Raw genomic sequence first — 23833 nt, forward strand, 5'->3', positions numbered from 1 at the left:
GGTCGTAACGCGAGTTTAATAGCGCCCTCAAGTACTATGCTTTGCATATAAAATATTTACAGAGTCAGCAAAACTTCCAAAGTTGAGTAATGAAGTTGCACGCGTATTTTTCTATTGTTTTAAACGGAGTGGAGTTTCTCAGCGCTATCTAAGTTTGTGAGTTAAAGCGGTTAATTAAAATTGTAAGAATGCAAGTTTAATTGCTCCGTCAAGACGTGAGATTGTGAAAATTGTGTTCTTTTTGCAGGTCGGGTGGATGAAGGCGGATGATCAGACTATTCTTAGCCTCCACACAAGAGTGATCACGCACAATCCAAGAATTAGCGTCACGCACGATGACAGTCTTCGTACGTGGCAGCTGCGAATTCGCCAACTCAAAGAATCCGATCGCGGCTGTTACATGTGTCAAATCAACACCGGAGAAATGAAAAAGCAGTTGGGGTGCGTGGATGTTCAAGGTAGGTAACTTTTATTTAATTCGGCTATTTCCGAAGGGCGTCACCGATTTAGACACGCAAATTGCGGGAAACGCGGAGGAGCACGTACACACTTCCCCGACAGAAACTACATAATATTAATAATTCCGTCTGTCTGCTTTTTTATTTTGAATTCTGTTGAGGTAGTTTCCGCCTGTTCCAACAGTAAACACGATTTTTTCCGCCACTTTTTCCCCATTCATCGGAAGTGTAAAATGTACACCACGTTCACACATTCGGTCAAAAATCGAATCATCCCGTCATAAATCATTCCAGTTGATATATTCCAAAGCATTGTATCTTTTGAATGGATAAAGCCACCTTTATAATGCAAAGCCTAGTGCGCACACACATTCACATGCAAACAGGCCACCGTTTATATTCAGTTATTCCGAAACCAAACCGGCAATTTCTTAAGAACGGAATCAGGTGCAAAACGCCAGAAATGGAAAAACCTACATCTGGTAGGCTAATGCTGTAACGTGCACACGTGGTTTTATCACCGACGATTGACGATCAATCACTCGACAGAACACTCAGCATCGAAGAAGAAAAATGGCGGATGCGCCGGGTTCACCACGAAAATTAATTTTTTCAATTTTTCGTTTCTAGCCAAAACTCGTAAACTATTTGTTGGATCAATCAAAAATTTGGCTAGTTGATAGGATTTGAGCTACTCTTTCGATTGACGTTTAACACAAAGATAGTAAACGGCGTTTTCATTCTGAAAATAGTGATTGAAAATCGCCCCAAAATGATCTCTTCAAAACAGTTTTTGACCAATGCTTCGTTTATTTATTAAGCAAATTAAACAAATTTCGGCTCACTTCACGCAGAATATCACGCTGAATAAAAAGCTTCAAGAATTTTAAATTTTCGTCAACAAATACCTGAGTTATAGCTATTTGAATTTTTGGCTTGTAGCCAGAGGGCCAAATTTTTGAAGGTTCAAAACAATTCGTGCTCGATATTTCAGAAACTATTACAGATATTAAGATGCGGTTTGTACCATCGTTTTTCTTGCGATTTTTTACATAAGAAATAGTTCTTAGATTTTTTAAAAGTCAAAATTTGCTAATTTTTGCAAAAATTTATGACTAAAACTATGCCAAATTTCTGATATCCATATCTCATTTATTTTTTGGAGTAAACGTAACTTATTACACATCAGTGCACGCAGAATTTTCCGCAGATTTAAAATGTGGGATTTAAATTCAGATACGATAACAAATAACTAAGTTATGGCCGATCAAAGTTTCGAAAAGTTGATTTTTATTTTTCTTCATTTTTCTTAATTTTTTAATGTTCAATATCTCGGAAACTATTTGAGATATTGAGATGCGGTTTGCGTCATTCTTTTTCTCGGCTCATTCTACGTTAGACAACCTCAAAAACCCAAAATTCGATAGTCGACTTTTCGCGAAGAAAAATCCGACTCAATCGATAAAAGTTTTTAATTTTTTTATTTTTAGCCATAACTCGTAAACTATTTGTCCGATCGATCTCAAATTTTGCTAGTAGATAGAATTTGGGTTTGACGATTGACGACAGAACACTCAGCATCGAGAGAAAAAATGGCGGATGCGCCGGGTTTACCACGAAAATTAATTTTTTCAATTTTTTGTTTTCTAGCCACTTCTAGCCATCTATTGGGAAACCGTTTGCGCCATTGTTTTTCTCGTAATTTTTTACATAAAAATTAAATCTTAGATTTTTCAATAGTGAAAGTTGCAGTTTTTCGCGAACATTTATGACTAAAACTATGCCTGATATCTGATATTAATAACTTGTTTATCTTTTTAAGTAAACTTGAGTTATTCATCCATCGGTTTTTTCGGCTCATTTTACGTTAGAAAAACTTCTCAAAAGCCCAAAATTGGATATTTCGAATTTGTCTAGTAGAAAGATCTCAAGCTCTTCTTTTTTTCACCTTAAATTCAATGTTTAAAAATTACTACAAAATGACCTCTTTAAAACAGTTTTTGACCAATGCCTTGTTTATTTATGAAGCAAACTCAACAAATTTAAGTTTTACGATTGACGATCAATCACTCGACAGAACACTCAGCACGAGCAAGAAAAATGACGGATGCGCCGGGTTCAACACGAAAATTAAAACCGCGCGAGAATTGAGTTCGTAGAAGGATTATCCCGAGTGCCAACTGCAGTCAACTATCACTTTGTTTTATCTTAAATACTGTGAGTCGTTTCGAAAACGCCGACTTCTTGAATGAGTTTTAATCTGTTGTAAAAAGCAGCGACACTGCAGGAAAGACAACAAAGCGTTGCTGCAAGAACGGGATTCGCGATATAATTAATTTTGTCTGGAGATTAAGGAATTTCTGGAACGGAGCTGGAAAATTTTTGCGAAGCGGGGTTTTGGAACCGCTGGATGATAAACGGCACTTTGGAGCGAAAACACGATTTTTAACAAATTTTTATTTTTGGATAGACAAAAACTTTCTTTCGTTTTCTGCAATTTTTTTTAACTTTTGTAATGTTTAACTTTAGACAGTATAATTTGGAATTTTTACTACTTTTAACTTCTTTATCAACTAGACTAAGTTAGAAAAGTTTAAAAGATTCGGTAAGTTTGGCAGTTTCAATTCTTTGATTGCAAAACTTAGAGGTTTTACTACTTTTTGACTTGTTTTTCAACTGTTCTAAATTACAAAATTCTAAAACAAAAGACAATTTTTTTTAAAATTTTTGGTTTCCGGACACAAATTTTTTTCTCGTTTTCTGCAAAATTTTGTAACTTTGGCAGTTTGAGTCTTCAGTTAGTAAAATTTAAAATTTTTACTACTTTTGACTTGATCATCACTTATACAAAGTAAAAACATTTTTGGAGAATAACCAGAAATTTTAAAAATTTGTTTTGAGACAAACTAATAATTACATTTTTTTTCATTTAGTATTTTTTTCAGTTTTAGTCTTTCGACAGTTAAATTTAAAGTCTGTGCTGCTTTTGACTAGCTGATCAACTATACTAAATTAGCAAAAATTTAGGACAAAAAACGAATGTTTTACAAATTTTTATTTCCGGACGAATAAAAAAAATTATAACTTTGGCAGTTTTAAACTTCAGACAGTGAAATTTGGACTTTTCACTGGTTTTGACATGTTTATAAACTTACAAAAAAAATAAGAGGTTTTAGAAATTTTTGTTTTAAAAAAAATAATTTTTTTTTACCATTCTATACTATAAAATTTTGATCTTTGGCAGTTCTAATCTTTTGACTGTAAAATTTGGTTTTACTACTTTTGACTTGTTGTTTTACTGTTTTAAATTACTAAATTCTAAAGCAAAAGACGAAGATTTTAGAAATTTTTATTTCTGGACGGACCAATATTTTTCTTTCAACAGTTTTCTACAACATTTTGTAATTTTCGCAGTTTTAATCTTCAATCTGTAAAATTTTGAGTTTTTATTATTTTTAACTTGTATATTAACTGTACTAAGTTAGAAAATTTTAGAGCATAAAACAAAACAAATTTACATTTTCAGCCGAACAAAAAAGTTCTACCGGTTTCTATAAAATTTAGTAACTTTGGCAGTTGTACTTTTTAAGCAGTAACATTTCGGTATTTCGCTATGTTTATAACATGTTTGTAAATCGTACAAAATAAAAAATAAATTGAAGAAAAAGCTGAATTTTTAGAAATTTTGTTTTCAGACGAACTAAAAAATTTTTAACGTTTTTTAAAAATTCTGTAACTTTAACAGTTTCCAATTCTTTGATAGTAAAATTTAGAACTTTTCCTCCTTTAAACTTGTTTTTTAACTGTTTTAAAGCAAAGGAAAAAGTTGTTACAAATTTTTATTTTCGGCCAGGCAAAAAATTTCTCTCGTTTTTGATAAAATTTTGCCAGTTTTAAACCTCAGTCAGTAAAATTTTCAGGTTTTACTACTTTTGACTTACTCATCAACTGTACTAAATTAGAAAATTTTAGACGATAAAACAAATTTTTACAAACTAACAAAAAATTTCTCTCGTTTTGAATAAAATTTGATAGCTTTGGCAATTGTTTTAAATTACAAAATTTTGGAGCAAAAGACGAATTTTGTTACAAATTTTCGTTTACGGACTAACCAATAATTTCTACCGTATTTTGTAACTTTGGCAGTTTCAATGTTTCGATAGTAAAATTTCAAATGCGTACTCCATTTGACTTATTTTTTAACAGTTTTAAATATTAAAACCTTAAAGCAACAAACAGATTTTTTGCAAATTTACATTCCGGACTAACAAAAAATTTCTCTCGATTTCTACAAAATTTTGTATCTTTGGCAATTTTAAACCTTAGGCAGTAAAATTTAGAGATTTCACTACTTTTAATTTATTTATCAACTGTACCAAATTAAAAAATTTTAGAGAAAGAATCGAATTTTTTACAAATTTTCGTTTACGGACGAATAAAAATTCGTTTCATTTTGTATAAAATTCCATATCTTTGTCAATTTCAATCGTGAAACAGTGAAATCAAATGCATATGTCAGAAACAGAAAAATCTACATCTGTCCTTATTTGCACACGTGGTATTATCACCATTGATCAATCACTCGAATAAGAAAAATGGTGGATGCGCCGGGTTCAACAAAAAATTTAAAAAAGCAGCGACACTGCAGAGTCGACAACAAAGCGCCGCTGCAAGAACGGGAATTGCAATATAATTAATTTTGTTTAAAGATTAAGAAATTTCTGGCACGGATCTGTAAATTTTTGCGATTCTTGGTTTTGGAACCGCTGGATGATAAACGTCACGTTGAAATTTGTCTGCCTGCAACACTCTCGCCGCAAAAGAAGTCTGAATTAAATTCCGGCGGAAGTAAAGTCGCTGTGACACGACCAGTTCATATAATTTACAGAGGAACAGTGAAGAGAGATTATGTTACACGGGTTACGTTCCAATTTCCACCTCAACCGATTTATCCGGCTGTTCGTCTGTATCCTGCTGTCATAACATAGAGATATAGTCCATAAACTGGTACGCCTTCAACCACGGGGTTTATGTTTTACGACCAGAAATAATATTCTAGCTAGCTCAGATGGCCGACATCAAACAATGCCAATTGTTTTTTTACTGAGATCGGCGATGGAGATTTTATGGGTGAACTAGGGGTAGAAAAGACAAATGTGATTTTTACTTCGTTCCACTTTGATGGGGGTTGCATTCTCGTAATTTGGACGAGGCGGTGTTTTGATTAATCTGCGCGGTTCTCGCGAGGGTGGCATTAGTCTTTGGGCAAACGTAAAACATAAATCAAAAGTTTTAGACGGTGTCAACCATTCTGCGACCATAAACAACCTGTGCGTTATTTTTTAAACAAGTACGTGAAAATTGCTCGAAGGTAAACATTTCTGTTTATTGTTTACTTCAAACAGAAAGTTTCCTTCCTATCAAGATTTTTCAACGGAGCTTTTGTCGCACATTGCAGAAACCAAGTGCCCATTCTCCGCAAACCGGCACAACGGGCGTTTTATTATAAGGTCGCAAAGGTGAACTAAAAGCGCTAACTAAATAACAAGTTATTCTAGAAACTACACATTTCGCCATTTCCTCTCAGAACTGAAACAGAGCCGCAATATCCATAAACAAACCGCCGACCTGCATGAGACTCCAGAATCCATCTAAATGAATTTATCTTAGGGGAAAATGGATCAGACTCGTTTAAACACAAGTCGCGTCTCTTCTACGTGGGTGAAATTATCCCCAGAAATCATTTTTTACAACTACACTTACGTCAGATTGATGTCGCCAAACAAAAAGATCGTTAATAAAAAAATAACGCCCTCAAACGTATAAAGAAACTTTTAGAATGAGAGATGTTGCTCAGATCCGTTCCGAGTTAAAATACGGCTTATGCATATTATGCAGAGTTAAAACCTCAGGCGTGTATTTTTGAACCCTCGCTATTTACGCCAGGGATTAACTTTTTTCGTTGAGGCTCTCCGTCGTTAATTTCTAATTACGAGCGTTCAATTTTCATTTCGTCGGGGATCATGTGCACGTCGACGTCTAAGAGCATTAGAATGATCGAGCGATAATTAAAATTAAGATCAACAAAAACGCGTTTGCTTCAAATAATATTTTTATAAAACTGAGCTTCCTTTTATCCGTTTACTTTCCATAAGCTTTTGGCAGTTTTGAGATCCAGCTAGTAAAGTTTGGAGGTTTTAATGCCTTTGACTTGTTCATCAACGGATTTTAAAGTAAGAAACAGGATTTTTAGAAATTTCATTATCAGCCAAACAAAAAATTTCACTTCGTTGGCAATTTTAAAGTTCCGGCAGTTAAATTTAGACATTTTACTAGTTTTGACTTGTTTATCAACTGTACTAAATTAAAAAAATTTAAAGCAAGAATCAAACATTTTACATTTTTTTTTCTGGATACACAAAAAAATTTTCTAGTTTTCTACAAAATTTTGTAAATTTGACAATTTTAAACTTCAGACAGTAAAATGTGGAATTTTAACTAGTTTTGACTTGTTTATCAACTGTACAAAATTAGAAACTTGTAGAGCTGGAAAGCAATTTTTTACAAATTTTTATTTCCGGACAAACAAAAAATTTCTTTCATTATCTATAAAATTTTGTAACTTTGGCAATTTTAATGTTCAGGTAGTAAAATTTGAAGGTTTTACTAGTTTTGTCTTGTTTATCAACTGTACTAAATTAGAACATTTTAGACTCAAAAATGATTTTTTCACAAATTTTTATTTCAAGACAAACAAAAAAATTTTCTTGTTTTCTACAAAATTTTGTAGCTTTAGCAATTTTAAGCTTCAGGCAGTAAAATTAAGAGGTTTTACTAGTTTTGACTTGCTTATTAAATGTATTAAAGTTAAAAAATTTAAAGCAGAAAAGGAATTTTTTACAAATTTTTTTTTACACAAACAATATTTTTTTTAATTTTCTACAAAGTTTTGTAATTTTGAGAATTTTAATTTTAAGGGTGTCAAATTTGGAGAATTAACAACTTTTAACTTGTTTAAGAAAAAGTGAAAAATCGAACTTTCATAAATTTTTATTTCCAGCCAAAGAAAAAATTTCTCGTTCTTTACAAAATTTTGTAACTTTGGCAATTTTAAACTTCAGGCAGTACAATTTGGAATTTTTACTAGTTTAGACATGTTTATCAACTGTAGTAAATTAAGAAAACTCAGAGCACAAAAGGAATTTTTAATTCTGAATTAACAAAAAATGTTTTTAGTTTTCTACAAAATTATGTAACATTGGCAATTTTACAGTTCAGGCAAAAATTTAAAGGTTTTATTAGTTTTTATTTGTTTATCAACTGTACTGAATTTAAAAATTTTAGAAAAAGAAACAAATTTTTTACAAATTTTTATTTCTGGACGAATCAAAAATTTTTATATTTTTCTACAAAATTTTGTAACTTTGGTATTTGTACTGTTTGGGCAAAAAAAAAATGTAGGTTTTACTACAATAAAATTATTGATCTTCTGTACTAAATTAGTAAATTTTAGAGCAAGAATCAAGATTTTTAGAAATTGATTTGTCCAACCGAACCAAAAATAATTATCGTTTACCTTCTAAAACCAGAAAATTTTGAGCCAATTTCTAATTACAAACGTTCAATTTAAATTTCCACGTCTAAAAATGATCGTGTCATAATTAAAATTAAGATCAAGAAAACGCGTTTCCTTTCAAATAACATTTTTATAGAATAAAGCTAAAAACACGTTTCATTTTATCGTTTTACTTTCCACAATCGTTAAATTGTATGGCGGTTTCTCGTCCTCTAATCACTTATAATAACTTGTAGTAACGCTCTAGCGTGGCCCAAATCCGCGCATATTTCTAAGGAAAAAAAATCAAAAAATAAAGCAATTCAAATATACCGCCACATTCTTGCCAACCCTGGCACAACTATATCTCTAGGCGGCAGCCATACTTCATTACGTTTTGCGCGCCCAAACCGCAAGTGTGTTTGTCACTATATTCAGGTATTAATTCGTTTTTTTGTAGCTTTAGAAGCAAAAATGGACAAACATAAACAGCATAGAGTCACCTCCGACTCAGAGGATGAGCATGTTTCCCGCAGGAATTTTGCAAAGCGCTTGAAAACCCGGGAATTGAGGTTAGATGAACGGGGCCATCCAGAACCTCAACATCGTGGGTTTTAGGGGGTTCGCGTGGCGATCCCAGTCACATACGGGTAAAGCTCTTGCAGAGTACAAACCCCAGAACCCCGCACTATCCACGTGGCAAACCTCTTTCACCCCAAATTCGTGGATAGTGTTAAAGTGGCATCAATTAACTCCAGTTTCTCAAGATTGGAAATAAAACTGTCGAGTTGCTGGGGCCGGAAATCCTGAACACTCTTGGAGAGGACCCATTACGTCCCCAGCTTTAAGAATTTCAACTGCATCAATCTTCAGTAAAACGGGTCCTATGGTCCTAGGGAGACAATTATGTCCAAAATAGCCACTTCAACAAATTGCTCAGTCCTCAAAGCCCCGTAAGTTGGTTCAGAACGTCCTGCTGTCATCTGCCAACAACTAATTGCTGTCATCCGCTAACAAACCACGCCAGGATTTGACTTTTGCAGGTTTCCAAAACCAGTTGGAAAAGGTAACCGTTTTTCAGGAAAAAACGATGACAACAATTACAATATAAGGAAGGAAACTATGAGTACCATGAACCATGTAGACTCATGTCGTTTACTAACTGACCCCTGTCGAAATTATCCGTCGAACGGCGGCAAAGCTTACTTACTTACCCTTCAACATCTGTAGGACAGGTTGTAACAGTAGTACTAAAATGTATTTTATTCAACAGATGTACAAGTCAAAGTAAACAATACAGACAAAGATGTATTACATACTGTTGAAAGCGTCGCTTTAGGCTTATGCCTCTTCAGCGCCGTTGTAGCTGTCCCTTCCATCAAACCAAGTTTTTTGTTCAGGTCTATGAGAACGTATCAAAGTGGCCAAGGCTATGGAGCTAGCACTCCAAACGTTCAGGGTGTCTCTCAACCAAGGTTTCCAGCTAGGTTTGTTCAAAGAAAAGGGGGGGGAGTAAGCGAACCTAAGGAGACAGCCATGGGCATCGTTAAACCGGAGAGCCTCGTCGTATTGAACGAGAGAGTCGCGGTACAAGACGGAAATATACCGTAAGTATATTCGTTGTAGGTGCCACAGCACTCTTCAGAAATGGAAACAAATTACCAATCACTTGGTCATTTCTGATGGATTAAGGGTTAAAAATTCCCTTTCTTAAAACTCCATAACAATCTGGTTCTTCAATCACTAGTCTCTCCAACAAAACACATAGGAATTTCAAGGCCATTGACGATTTAATTCGCAAGGGGACAATCAGATTATGGAACCTCACCCCAAACTACCACTTCTTAGTAGAAAAGCCCTGTGACAGTCCATACTGAACCCTAGAGAGCTGATAAACATTGTTGATTCTTTTCATTTATAATGGAGGACGATCGTACAGAATCAAGTCCATGAAGCGAAGTAATTTTATGGCAAAATTAACCTATTTTGTTGTTTCCGTTCGTAGTGGACACCGAAAGTATCTTTCAGATTTTGGTTTCAGGATATACTGTATGAATTTGGCTGGTTGATTTTGAGCTGAACTCAGCTCTACTGGTTTTTTACTAAAATAATGAAACTCGTTGCAATTTGGCTAGGAAACAAAGGCATCCTCTGTATCATCTATTTAGATGTTACCCCGATAGGATACTTGGAGATACTCACACACAGTGTTCATCCAATCCGATACTAACAACAACTCTATTAGAGGAACTTGGTTTCATTACAAACAGAGACAAAAGTAATCCACTTCTCTTCCAAGACAAATTTTTAGGTCGTCTTTTTTGATACTATCAACATCCTTATTCTTTTACTTGACGACAAGAAAACTAAAATCTCCAAGAAGATTTGATGTTTTCAACGACACTTCACATGTACCGTTGGGACATTTACTTATTGGTTAGCACTTTTGGTATCAGCATATCCAGCAGTAAAATACGGATAGCTCTATGTGCAAATTTTTCAAGGGGAATTTACTTATTTTTCACCAAGTCCTCAGAAAATATAACTCCAATATGTTGATTGCTAAAGCAGTTCACAGGATCTTGAAGGGTGGCACTCGAATATTGCAAAAGCATATAATTCAATACGAAATGAATCACTGGAAATTGAAAGTACGATGCATCCAGCTCAGGTCGGGCATTATGGCTGGTGGAGTTCTATGTTAAAAAGTACGATCTCTTTCGTATATTGTATTGAGAAAAGACTGCTTACAATGTGTTTTATTTCTACTGACAGCTAGGGTGACGACGCAGTGACCAAACTGTTCGTACCGACTGCTGGTTACAGAATCTGGTTTTTAGAAGTTTGCAGGTATAAACTGAGGATATATGAATGGTTTTTTTTTTTTGTCTTGTGGAATTTCCACAGTTAGGAACTCCAAAATAGAAACAATAATGTCGCTGAGGCTCAGCAATGAACCAAAAACCCTTTACAACAATGATCTTGAACTTTTGACAGTTATTTAGGTACCAAGTGCTTCGTCAAAGTTTACGAAGCTGTAATGAGGTAATGTTTTTCATTGAGAAAGGACAACACAACAGTCTTCTCTTACATAAATTGAAGGGGAATTCACAACTTTTCAGGCTAACAAGAAGGATTGCCAATTTTGCGAGCATAGGAAGATGGTTGGATGCTTTGTACATTTCTTCTAACGAAATGTTTTCGCTGATCTCGATCCTTGAATGATCTCGATGGAAACCAAATTATACAATTTTTAATCAGATTGTACAGGTTTTTGGATCAGTTTGTGTTCAATTTGAAATACCAATATGATACATATTTTTCGTGGCTAAGAGATTTAAATTCCTTAGCGATAGATGCATTTATTTACAGTAACTTGGACAAATTTTTTCTTACCCTAAATAGATCTTTACCGACCAAGCTGAAGGCATATTAGTGGTTCCCAACTGGCCGTTACAAGCATGGTTTTGATGCTGAAGTAAACCTTGTTATTTAGTATCGATTACAGATCAACACACACAATTGGTGGTAGGACTATCGTGAAAAGAAGAAGGAGAATGAAGTCATGCTTGTCTTTCCTACAAAATGTTTTTATTTTCAAAACAATAGTTACGATGTCACAGATCAGCACGTTGCTTTGTTTGGTTATACCAGATTGTCTGTCATTATCCCCTCTTAATAATATATGTACCTAAAGGATCTGTAAGTTGAGAACAGGAAAGTTCAAATATGAAGACGTATGGATGCAGCTTTTCTCCAGTGCTTCAATATATCTTATTTTTGGTTTTAATTCTAAAATCTTAAATTGTTTCATTAATTTGTCCTACAAGCGAGGTAAACACTGACTTTTGGGTACTGCTCATAGGGTGCAAATTTTTTGTTACCAAAATGGAGAGGATAAAATCAAGATTTTAAATGCATTAAACACTAGCTCACAAGCGGATATTCACCCCTGTTACAGCTTCTCTTTTTTTTTAAGAAGATGAAAACTCACTCGTAGCGTCCATTTTACTACGTTACAAGATTTCATTCATGGAGGTATTGAATATTCATTCTTAGGTACCCAGATAAACCTCAGGAAGGCAACTAGTCAAAACATCAGTAGATGGATCAAGAGTACTCTCTCTCTGCAGCTGGTATTGATACTGAGAAATATTCTCATTTTGCAAGACATATGTCTAACTTAGTTGTTAAAAGACAGGGAATTTCCATAGATGTAATTTGGAAGACCGCTGGTTAACAATCCTTGTCCTTCGAAGGGTTTTATAATTGACGTGTACAAGGTACATACCACCTTTGGAAGGAGCATAATTAATAAGGGTAGCATCACTAATTTTTTAGTAAATCCTTTAATCGTATTCACGTATTCTTCCACACATCACTAAATAGTTTTATTTTTTGATGATTGTCTAAGGGAAAAATCGCAACGCAGCTTTAAACATCTACAAGTTATTATAAGTGATTAGAGGACGAGAAACCGCCATACAATTATTTAATCAAATGAATTTAATGAAATTCGATTATAATTGTATTAGGTTTCTCGTCCGAATAATCACTTCCCTCCCATCCCAACATATCTGCCCCAATTGGAGACGTTGCAATTTTAGCTAAATAGGGCTTTATGCTTTAAACATAATGAAGTATGGCTGCCGCCTAGAGATATAGTTGTGCCAGGGTTGGCAAGAATGTGGCGGTATATTTGAATTGCTTTATTTTTTGATTTTTTTTCCTTAGAAATATGCGCGGATTTGGGCCACGCTAGAGCGTTACTACAAGTTATTATAAGTGATTATTCGGACGAGAAACCTAATACAATTATAATCGAATTTCATTAAATTCATTTGATTAAATAATTTTACAGCTGTTTTTCGACATTTGAAGGCGACCGCTTCGTGTTTCAATTTATTTTATTTATTTAAAGCCGAGTGTTGGCCGTCTAATTGGATTTTTTACACTTTTTCTAGTTTTGATTAAATGGTAAATAATTCGACGTTAACAAAAGTAGGAGATTTTAATTAAGACTATGCCAAAAAAATTTCATTAATCTAATGTAATTGTTCATCATTAATGTCGTGTTTATTTGGGAATTAAAATTCACACTTAATGAATTAACCGAATGGGATTTGCAGCCGTGTTAGTCTTCTATTTATCCGAGCGAAAAAAATGTCACTGCATTTGTTGTAGTTATTCCCAATGCAATCACCAGTGGGCAAAAACTCCATAAATAGTAAACAGAAATTTTTGCGCATACATATTTTAGCGGGTCATAAGTTTATAATTTTGAATACGAAAATCCAACAAAAATTGAAAAATTGGTGATGAATTGCAGTAACAAAATTTCGATTTGTAAAAATCCATCCATCAAATTACGCCATTTTTGTTTGTTCGCTATTTCGTCACTGCATAAATTCAAACTGTTTAAAATACGAGTATTTATCTCTGAAACGCCATCAAATGGCTGTCGATGCATGAAATTATAGTCGCTGTAATATAGCCACTGTATTAATTTTTTCTTCTCGTGACGAACCAACATTTGCGCTAACCGCACCATTGTTCACATGAATCTATAGATCGCCATTACGAAAATTGCGATAATTGCACGAACCGGCCAAAGCGAGCGGAATTTAGAAAAGTTGTAGCATATTTCCCGTTGTTTGTGACCATAAACGATAATTTAATGGACCGAGTTAATTGGTAAGATAATCCCGTACCAAATCACTTCTAAACCTACGGCTTAGCTGATAAGACTATCGATAACGTAAATGTGAAACATTTGTTCTGAAGCTCGAAGTATTTTCGTTTTAATGGTATAAATAAATTTCGTCTTTTAATTAAGTTGCATCTGTAAGCCGTATTAAAAGTACAATGCATTTGAACTTGAAATCGCAATCCGGCGACTGGCGCTGCTGGGAAAAACGCGAGATTTTCTCATTATGTAGTCGGATTTAGTTTGGAATTATTTCCTGTTTTATTTGTCGTATTTAATAACCGACCGGATTTCTTCGATCGTAATCAGATTATGTAGAAACCGCAAGTCGCGCTTTGAACTTAAATTTCTAAGTTGGGGGTTGGTCTAACAATAAGGGACAAAGTATAAATTGAATGGTGTTATGCAACAAAGAGTTATAAGAGACAACGTCCTAATTTTGCAAATTTGTTTGACTTTCTAAGACTTTGGCGTTGTCAGAATTGAAATCAGAAGATCAAAATAAAGTAATATGAGTATTCAGCGATCATTTAGTCGTAATTATTTCAGATGAGCCAGAAATCTCTAACATATTTCAACAAAATTTCCAACTTTGTCAATTTTTGTTTAGAATCAACGAAATTTGGGAAAGTTGCTGCTTTAATATCATTTATTATGTGTATAAATTTACAAAATTATAGAGCCAAAGACACATTTTAGAAATTTTTATTTTCCAAATGAGCCGCGGAACAATAATTTTCAATAAAATTCCTAATTTGTCAATTTTTAATCTAGAACATCAAATTTTTGGAAAGTTGCTGCTTTAAAAGCATTTTTTAACTGTACCAAATTTCAAAATTGTAAAGCTAAAGAGACAAATTTTAGAAAAAGCCGCGGAATTTTAATGTTGTCCAATAAAAATCCTAATTCTCTCAATTTTTACTCTAGAGCAACGAAATTTTGGCCGGTTACTACATGTGAAGTAGTTATTAGCTCCAAATTATAAAATTATAAAACCAAAAACACAAATTTTAGAAATTTTTATTTTTCAAATGAACCGCGATACTCCAACATTTTCCAATAAAATTCCTAATTCTGTCAATTTTTACTCTAGAGCAACAAACATTTAGAGGGTTAAAACATTTAATTACTGTACTAAATTTTAAAATTATAGAGCTAAAGACACAAATTTTAGAAATGTTTATTTTTCAAATGAGCCACGTATCTGCAATATTTTCCAATAAAACAATTCCTAATTCTGCCAATTTTTACTCTAAAGCAACAAAACTTTGGGCGGAAACTACTTTTAAAGTAATTATTAACTTTACCAAATTACAAAATTATAGAGGCAAAGACACAAATTTTAGAAACTTTTATTTCCCAAATCAGCCGCGAATCTCCTATATTTTCCAATAAAATTCTCAATTCTGTCAATTATTATTCTAAAGCAACTAAATTTTGTAAGGTGCCTACTTTTAAAGTAATTATTAAATGCTCTAAATTACAAAATTATAGAGCCAAAGACACAAATTTTAGAAATTTTTATTTTTCAAATGAACCGCGATACTCCAACATTTTCCAATAAAATTCCTAATTCTGTCAATTTTTACTCTAGAGCAACAAACATTTAGAGGGTTAAAACATTTAATTACTGTACTAAATTTCAAAATTATAGAGCTAAAGACACAAATTTTAGAAATGTTTATTTTTCAAATGAGCCACGTATCTGCAATATTTTCCAATAAAACAATTCCTAATTCTGCCAATTTTTACTCTAAAGCAACAAAACTTTGGGCGGAAACTACTTTTAAAGTAATTATTAACTTTACCAAATTACAAAATTACTAATTCTGTTAATTTTTACTCTAAAAAAACGAAATTGTGGGAGACACAATTTTTAGAAATTTTTATTTTCCAAATGAGCTGCGAATCTCCAACATTTTCCAATAAAATTTCTAATTTTGTCAATTTTAGTTCTAAATAAATAAAATTTGGGGAATTTACGGCTTATAATCTATTTATTAGCTGTACCAAATTGCAAAATTATAGAGCGGCGTATAATTACTAGTAAATGTAAATAATTCGCATTATTGACCAGATTAAAAGTGCCAAAAATTCTTCAAGCTGATAGTTCAATTGAAGTAGATGCTACTGCAGTCATGAACCCCTTTTGTAGACAACCTTTGTTGCATGACACCACTCGATTCGCCCCCTGTGATATTTTCATGTGAACGTTAAAGTAAAAGTGGAGGAATTTTCCTCCGACATTTATTTTGCTTGATATTAATTTCGTTCTAAGCTGAGAACAAGCTAATGGCTAATTCATGCTCGAAAGTTCCAAAGTCGGCCTACGCCAATCCTGAAATATTGTAAACAATTCGGTTCGCTGGATTAAATTGTTGGAGAAGGTAGATTTTATTAAGGGAATGAAATTTCTACTTTGATTGGGGCGAACGTATGAGAAACTAAATTTCATTTGAATTACCGATGCTTTTAACACTAATGTTAATTCTCTTTAATTATATTACTCGCTTAAGTGAGCACACGAAGAATTATATTGTAATGTAATTGCAAACCACCTGTTTTACTGAAGAAGCTGCAAATACATTACGATAATTACATGTTAAAAGGGAAACGTAATTAGATTCTTGCTTGTAAGTCAATACCGGCAACTTCATTCCTTTAAATTAGAAAAAACCCACTTTTTCCACCCCTTCAATTAACTTATGCATTACCACTTTAAGAAACTACCCTTCGCTTAACCAGCGACTTCATTTGCCCAAAGTGAAAAAAATCTCTTCAATTTCCTTTTGTATTTTTCCTTCTCCCACTTGAATTATCTCTCGCATTAATCATCCACATGTTTAAAATACCGAAAGTCGAAAGTCGCTACTTGAAAAAGCTCGCGCTTCGAGTGCACGAGCATCAGAAATGTTAATAGGTCTAAAAAGTCCAACAAGGCTTTGCCAGACTTGCATGTACGTCACTTAAACGAGTGTTTCGTATGCACGTCGTCGCTTCTTGTCTGTTTTTCCGCCCTACATGCGGTCTTTTAACGCTGAGCCCTGATTTGTGGTTTTGTTAAGCGTCCACATAAAACGTGGATTTTCGAAATGAAACGTAATTTATGCCAGGAACCTAGGAAATTTAAACAAACATCGGGATTTATCCTGACAGGATTCCAAGGATTTTTCTAACTTGACTGAAATGTACAGGTGGAGGAAATTGGGATTTTACTCAAAAGAATTTGAGTTGTTAACCATAACTACATTCGGCTTTGAAACGCGACGTAGATGTGGTGAAATCATCAGGAAAGAACGAAAATCTGAAAAGATTGCGTTTTGATCTTTGTTTTAAATTCGTATTCATAGATATGAATCTCAGTTGACAGTCTGGCTTTTTATTTGAACGCTCGTTATAGGGGAGATGGGGGACGTAAATATAGGGTCCGACAACACGTGTGACAACCCTCAAAATCGTCTTGCTTTTAATGATAAAAATTTGCAAATTGGCACACGAGTACAGTTGACTAATCGTTAGAATGTGATGCAAGAATTTGGTTTTTGTCATCGATGGTTTGGCGTGGCGGCGCCGACGCTGGCTGTAACATGTAGTATTCGGAATAATGTGATTTTATCAAGTTAAATTATATGACAAACTGGATTTGCTACGTTTGACTTGTTTGATAGCTAACTAAATTCTAAAATTTTAGAACAGGAAACAAGAATTTTTGAAATTATCGTTTTCTAACGAACTAAAAATTCTATCGTTTTCTATAAAATTTTGTATTTTAGGCAGTTTTCATGTTCAGACAGTACAATCTAGAGTTTCTGCTGTTTTTGCCATCTTTATCAATTCTTCTAAATGAGAAAACAATTTTAACGTTTCATAATTTATTTAATACAAATAAAAAATGTCAAGCATTTTCTATAAAATTAACAACTTCTTCATTTTACAATAAAATTTCTAATTCTGTCAATTTTCGTTCTAGAGCAATGAAATTTTGGAGTATTCGTTCTTTAAACCATTTATTAACTGTACCAAATTACGCAATTATAAAGCCAAAAGCAGAAATTTTCGAAATTTTTATTTTTCATACGAGTCAAAAATTTCCAATTCCTAATTCCGTTAATTTTTATTCTAGAGCAACGAAATTATAATAGGTTACTACTATTGAAACGTTTATTAACTGCACCAAATTGCAAAATTATATAACCAAAGACAAAAATTTTAGAAATTTTTATTTTCCAAGTGAGCCAAAAATCTGATAAAGCAAACTTTTTGTTCTTTATAAATGTTTATACAGGATCCAGCAACACTTGTGTCCACCCCCAAAATCGTCTTTAATTTTAAAGATAAAATTTTGAAAATTTACTTACACTCATAGTTGACAAAGCTCTAGAAGCTGACGCAAAGATTTGTTTTTTATCACTAATTTTTAGTTAATTGTGAGGGTTTATGATATCCACCTCTAATTTAATTTTTTTTCATTATAAATGTGTTAAAAATATCTCAGTTGTCATTTTGGATTCAATGCAAATTGTCTTCAAAATTTGAGAAAAAAATGCTGTTTTATCAAGTTAGTTTCCAATTTTATTACGTCAAAATTGGGAACTACGTTTACACCCATCTGTCAACATCTTGTGTCACAAATGACATCTATGCTTTGGTTCGCTTTAGATTGTAACAAAAGTCTTACTTGGTAAAATTGTCGTCTTGTCGATGGTAATTATTGAATTCTGGTGTCCATAAAGTGCAACATGCCCGTGATATTCAAAATTAACCTTTATAAGAGTGAATAAAGTGACTTGTGAAATTTTGGTGTAAATGTAGTTTGCCACTGCGCTGTCAGAATTTTGAAAACTAACTTGATAAAACGTTTATTTCGCAAATTTTAAACACAATTTGTATTAGATTTAAAATAAAAACTCAGATATATGTATTACAGTTATGTTGAAAAAAAATTGAATTCGCGAATTTTTCTGCAAAAACTCAAAAATCGCTAAAAATTATACTTCTTAGACGTCGCGACGCCAACCAAACCGTGATAAAAAATAAAATTTTTGCGGTAGCTTCTAGAGCTTTGTCAACTATGAGCGTATGCAAAGTTTCAAAATTTTATCTTTAAAATTAAAGACGATTTTAGGGGTGGACACAAGTGTTGTATAAAATATATTTTGCTGTTTAAATTCAGAGTGAGTAAAATTTGGGGGATTTACAACTTTCGCTTTGTTTATCAATTGTGCCAAGTTACAAAATTCTAGACCAAAAAACAGAATTTTTAGAAATTGTAATTGTCATATAAACCAAAAAAATCCGTTTTCTATTAATTTAGGTCAGTTGCAACCTTCAGATTTCATGGTTTTTTTGTTAAAAAGTTTTGTAATCGACTTGTCTGTAAGTATATCTTTCTAAAAATCGATGTTTCTGTACAAATAAAGACGAATTTCCAGAGCTTATAAACTTTTTGATTGATTTATGCAGTGCATATTCTCCACTGCAAATCCCAATGAGCATCTATCTAAATTAAATAACATATCAGTTTATTTACCTATATGTTTTCAACAACTTTTCTTTGCCAGTAACAACGAAAAATGTAAAAATTTTACCAATTCATCCTCGACTCATAAGTTTAATTAAAATCACACGTTAAAACAAATTAAAACTGGAATTTAAATGAATGGACAATTAAGAGCCTTTCAATGGAACTTGTCAAATTGATGATGTTAAAATTTCGATAAATTGTATATAAAATAATCCCCGGAAAAATAAGTTGATAAAAAACTCTTTTAATCTTGAAATTGTTTTCATAACTTTTTTGTTAAACCGATAATAAAAAGCTCACATAAGTCCATATGATTTAATTAAAAAAATTAAATAATCCAAGCGCTTTTACCAATTGTGTGTGATATTAATTAAGCCGTGAAAACCAGCTTTATTTGTGGAAAATTCGTGTTTATATTAACTTCAAAGCATTATAATCTCTATTTTTAATTAAAATTTATTCGAATTTTTATTTTGCGCGGTTCTTCAAACGCAGGTTATATTTAACCGATTGAATGATAGAATTCATTATTGTTTTAGTGAAATAATAATTTAAACATATTTCAGGATTCAAAAACTGGAATGAAAATGTTTGTAATAACGAAATAAACTCAGAGGATTTAATTACAAGCTTCGCACTACAACCTCGAGAACATCATTTCCGCAATATAAATTCATCCTCAAGCCCAACATGCGATAATGCTTATGTCCAAGACGCAAACATGCTGCTTACATTCGCGATAACCGCTTCACTGCGCTGATAACACCAATAAAATAACAAAACCGCTTTGCACTTTTTTACGTCGACAGCTTAATAGGGTCGTAACAACTGGTAAAGTATTTTCTTTGTAGCAAAGACTTATCTAGGAAGCATCAAAGGAAAGTATTTAGTGCAACCGCAAATTAACGGGAGCGGCGGTTTTGGTAACGCTTAATTGCAGTGTGCATCCTTGAAACTTGACCTGGAGCACGTTCTGCAGCGAGTTTTTGCCGGTCCGGAGAAGAGCGAGCGAGGTAATCGATGCTGGGAGCTCCTATTTACGTTGGGAAAAAAATAGCAATAATTACGACGGCCAGATCTGAAATCAATTTGGTGAAACTAATTTGGGGCGCGGGTTGAAACGCGAGATGAAAATTAATAACTGGGATTAGACAGGGCGCGATTTTAAAAATTAGTCCGGCGCATTCACCATTTGTACTGTTGGAAAATTTCGTTTTGTTCTAAAAACTTTAATAATTGATTTAATAATTGAAAATTTCTGTAAAATTTTCTATTCTTAGGCAGTTTTCTCGTTCAGATAGTAAAATTTAGAGCTTATGTTGCTTTTGCCTTGTTTATGAACTTTTCTACATTAGAATAAAATTAAAACGTTTTAAAACCAGAAACGGATTTTTTATAAACAAAAAATTTCATTTTCATGCGAACCATAAGTCTCAACCCATCTTCAACATTTTACAATAAAATTTCTAATTCTGTCAATTTTTGGTCTAAAGCAATGAAATTTAAGGATGATATTACTTTTAGATTATTTAGTGATAGTACCGAACTATAAAATTATAGAGATAAAGACACAAATTTTAGGAATTTTTATTTTCCAGAGATGTCAAAAACACCACCATTCTCTAACAAAATTTTTAATTCTATCAATTTTGGTTTTACAGAAATAAAATTTGGAGACGTTACTACTTTTTAACTATTTATTAACAAAATTGTAGAGCCAAAGTCACAATTTTTTATTTTCCAAATGAGCAAATCTCCTACATTTTCCTTCAAAATTCCTTATTCCCTTAATTTTTATTCTAGGGCAACAACATTTTTTGAGGTTACTACTACTTAAGTATTTATTAATTGCACTAAATTACAAAAATATAGAGCTAAAGATACAAATTTTAGAAATTTTTATTTTCCAAATGAGCCAAGAATCTCCAACATTTTTCAATAAAATTTTTAATTCTGTCAATTTTTAATTTAGAGCAACGAAATTTTAGGAGGTTATTACTTAAAAAGTACTTATTAACTGCATCAATTTACAAAATTATAGAGTCAAAAACACAAATTTTAGAAATTTTTATTTTCCAGATGTACTAAGAATCCCCAACATTTTTCAATAAAATGTATAATTTTGTCAATTTTTACTCTAAAGTAACACATTTTTAGCATGATGCTACTTTTAAAATGTCAATACACTGTACCAATTTACAAAAGTATAGAGCCGAAAACACACATTTTAGAAATTTTCAATTTTCAAATGAGCCAAGAATCTCTAACATTTTCCAATAAAATTTCTATTCTGTCACTTTTTATTCTAGACCAACAAAACTTTAGGAATCTTTAAAACATTTATTACTAGCATCCTCTTACAAAATTATAGAGCCAAAAACACAACTTTTAGAAATTTTTATTTTCCAAATGAGCTGCGAATCTCCAATATTTTCAAACAAAATTCCTAATTCTGTCAATTTTCTTTCTAAAGGAACAAGATTTTAAGACGTTACTATTTTTAAAGTATTTATTAACTGTACTAAAATACAAAATTATAGAACTGAAAACACACATTTTAGAAATTTTTATTTTTCAAATGAACCAAGAATCTCCAACATTTTTCAATAAAATTTATAATTCTGTCAATTTTTATTCTAGAGCAACGAAATTTTAAGAGGTTACTTTTTTTAAAGTATTTATTAATTGTACTAAATTACAAAATTATAGAACTAAAAACACACATTTAAAAAAAAATATTTTTCAAATGAGCCAAGAATCTTCAAGATTTTACTATAAAATTTCTAATTCCGCCCTAGATCAATGAAATTTTGGGATGTTACTACTTTTGAAGCATTTATTAACTGGACTAAACTACAAAATTGTAGAGCTAAAGACACAATTTTTTATTTTCCAAATGAGCAAATCTCCTACATTTTCCTTCAAAATTCCTTATTCCCTTAATTTTTATTCTAGGGCAACAAAATTTTTTGAGGTTACTACTACTCAAGTATTTATTAATTGCACTAAATTACAAAAATATAGAGCTAAAGATACAAATTTTAGAAATTTTTATTTTCCAAATGAGCCAAGAATCTCCAACATTTTTCAATAAAATTTTTAATTCTGTCAATTTTTAATTTAGAGCAACGAAATTTTAGGAGGTTATTACTTAAAAAGTACTTATTAACTGCGTCAATTTACAAAATTATAGAGCCAAAAACACAAATTTTAGAAATTTTTATTTCCCAGATGTACCAAGAATCCCCAACATTTTTCAATAAAATGTATAATTTTGTCAATTTTTACTCTAAAGTAACACATTTTTAGCATGTTGCTACTTTTAAAATGTCAATACACTGTACCAATTTACAAAAGTATAGAGCCAAAAACACACATTTTAGAAATTTTCATTTTTCAAATGAGCCAAGAATCTCTAACATTTTTCAATAAAATTTCTATAATTTCTGTCACTTTTTATTCTAGACCAACAAAACTTTAGGAATCTTTAAAACATTTATTACTAGCATCCTCTTACAAAATTATAGAGCCAAAAACACAACTTTTAGAAATTTTTATTTTCCAAATGAGCTGCGAATCTCCAATATTTTCAAACAAAATTTCTAATTCTGTCAATTTTCTTTCTAAAGGAACAAGATTTTAAGAGGTTACTATTTTTAAAGTATTTATTAACTGTACTAAAGTACAAAATTATAGAACTGAAAACACACATTTTAGAAATTTTTATTTTTCAAATGAACCAAGAATCTCCACCATTTTTCAATAAAATTTATAATTCTGTCAATTTTTATTCTAGAGCAGCGAAATTTTAAGAGGTTACTTTTTTTAAAGTATTTATTAATTGTACTAAATTACAAAATTATAGAACTAAAAACACACATTTAAAAAAATATATTTTTCAAATGAGTCAAGAATCTGCAAGATTTTACAATAAAATTTCTAATTCCATCAATTTTCGCTCTAGATCAATGAAATTTTGGGATGTTACTACTTTTAAAGCATTTATTAACTGTACTAAATTATAGAGCCAAAGGCAAAAATTTTAGAATTTTTTTTTATTTTATTTTTATTTTTATTTTAATTTTATTTTTATTTTTTTATTCTAAAGCAAAAAAATTTTAAGGGGTTACTACTATTAAAGTATTCAAATATAGCCGAAATGCAAGAACAAAATTAATAACTGAGACTAGATACCTTTCAATTTCAAAAATTATTCCGGCGCATCCTCCATTTGTGCTGTTGGAAAATTACGTTTTGTCCAAAGAACTTGATTAATTCGTGTCATTTCAAATGCATAATAAGCAATGTTTCCGTGAAAACAATACGAAACGAGGATAAAGGAAAGTTGGCACAATACAATTGATACAAAAGCATCCCGCTGTTGTTTTATCATGAATTCGGCGGTTTTTCTTTGATATTTTCTCCCCGTTCATCCTGGGAACAAACGCCGCCAATAAAACTTGGCGGCATATGTCTGCACCAATTGACTAGTTAGTTTAGACTCGGCCAATGATTTAGAACCCGCACATTTTGCCGCTAAGTTTTCCTTTTGGGTCCCGGAGCGCGAATAGCGGTAACTTTTTATTACA

The 23833-nt window shown here is 32.1% G+C and overlaps 1 protein-coding gene and 1 long non-coding RNA gene across 2 annotated transcripts in view; both read left to right on the forward strand.

The window, feature by feature from the left end:
- The window catches only part of LOC148173363 (lachesin-like), a 65787-nt gene that overhangs the window by 19631 nt on the left and 22323 nt on the right, over window positions 1-23833 (forward strand). The window contains exon 3 of the mRNA XM_088038614.1: window positions 248-458. Within this exon, the coding sequence (XP_087894740.1) occupies window positions 248-458 (211 nt within the window). The remainder of the gene's footprint in view (window positions 1-247; window positions 459-23833) is intronic.
- Window positions 8305-9327, forward strand: LOC148173364 (uncharacterized). The gene is made up of 2 exons (XR_015770280.1): window positions 8305-8966; window positions 9057-9327. It is a non-coding gene; the product is annotated as an uncharacterized LOC148173364 (long non-coding RNA).

The sequence above is a fragment of the Gnatocerus cornutus genome, chromosome 6 (assembly GCF_029298725.1).
Source record: "Gnatocerus cornutus isolate USDA-ARS CGAHR chromosome 6, icGnaCorn1.1, whole genome shotgun sequence".
Lineage (NCBI taxonomy): Eukaryota > Metazoa > Arthropoda > Insecta > Coleoptera > Tenebrionidae > Gnatocerus > Gnatocerus cornutus.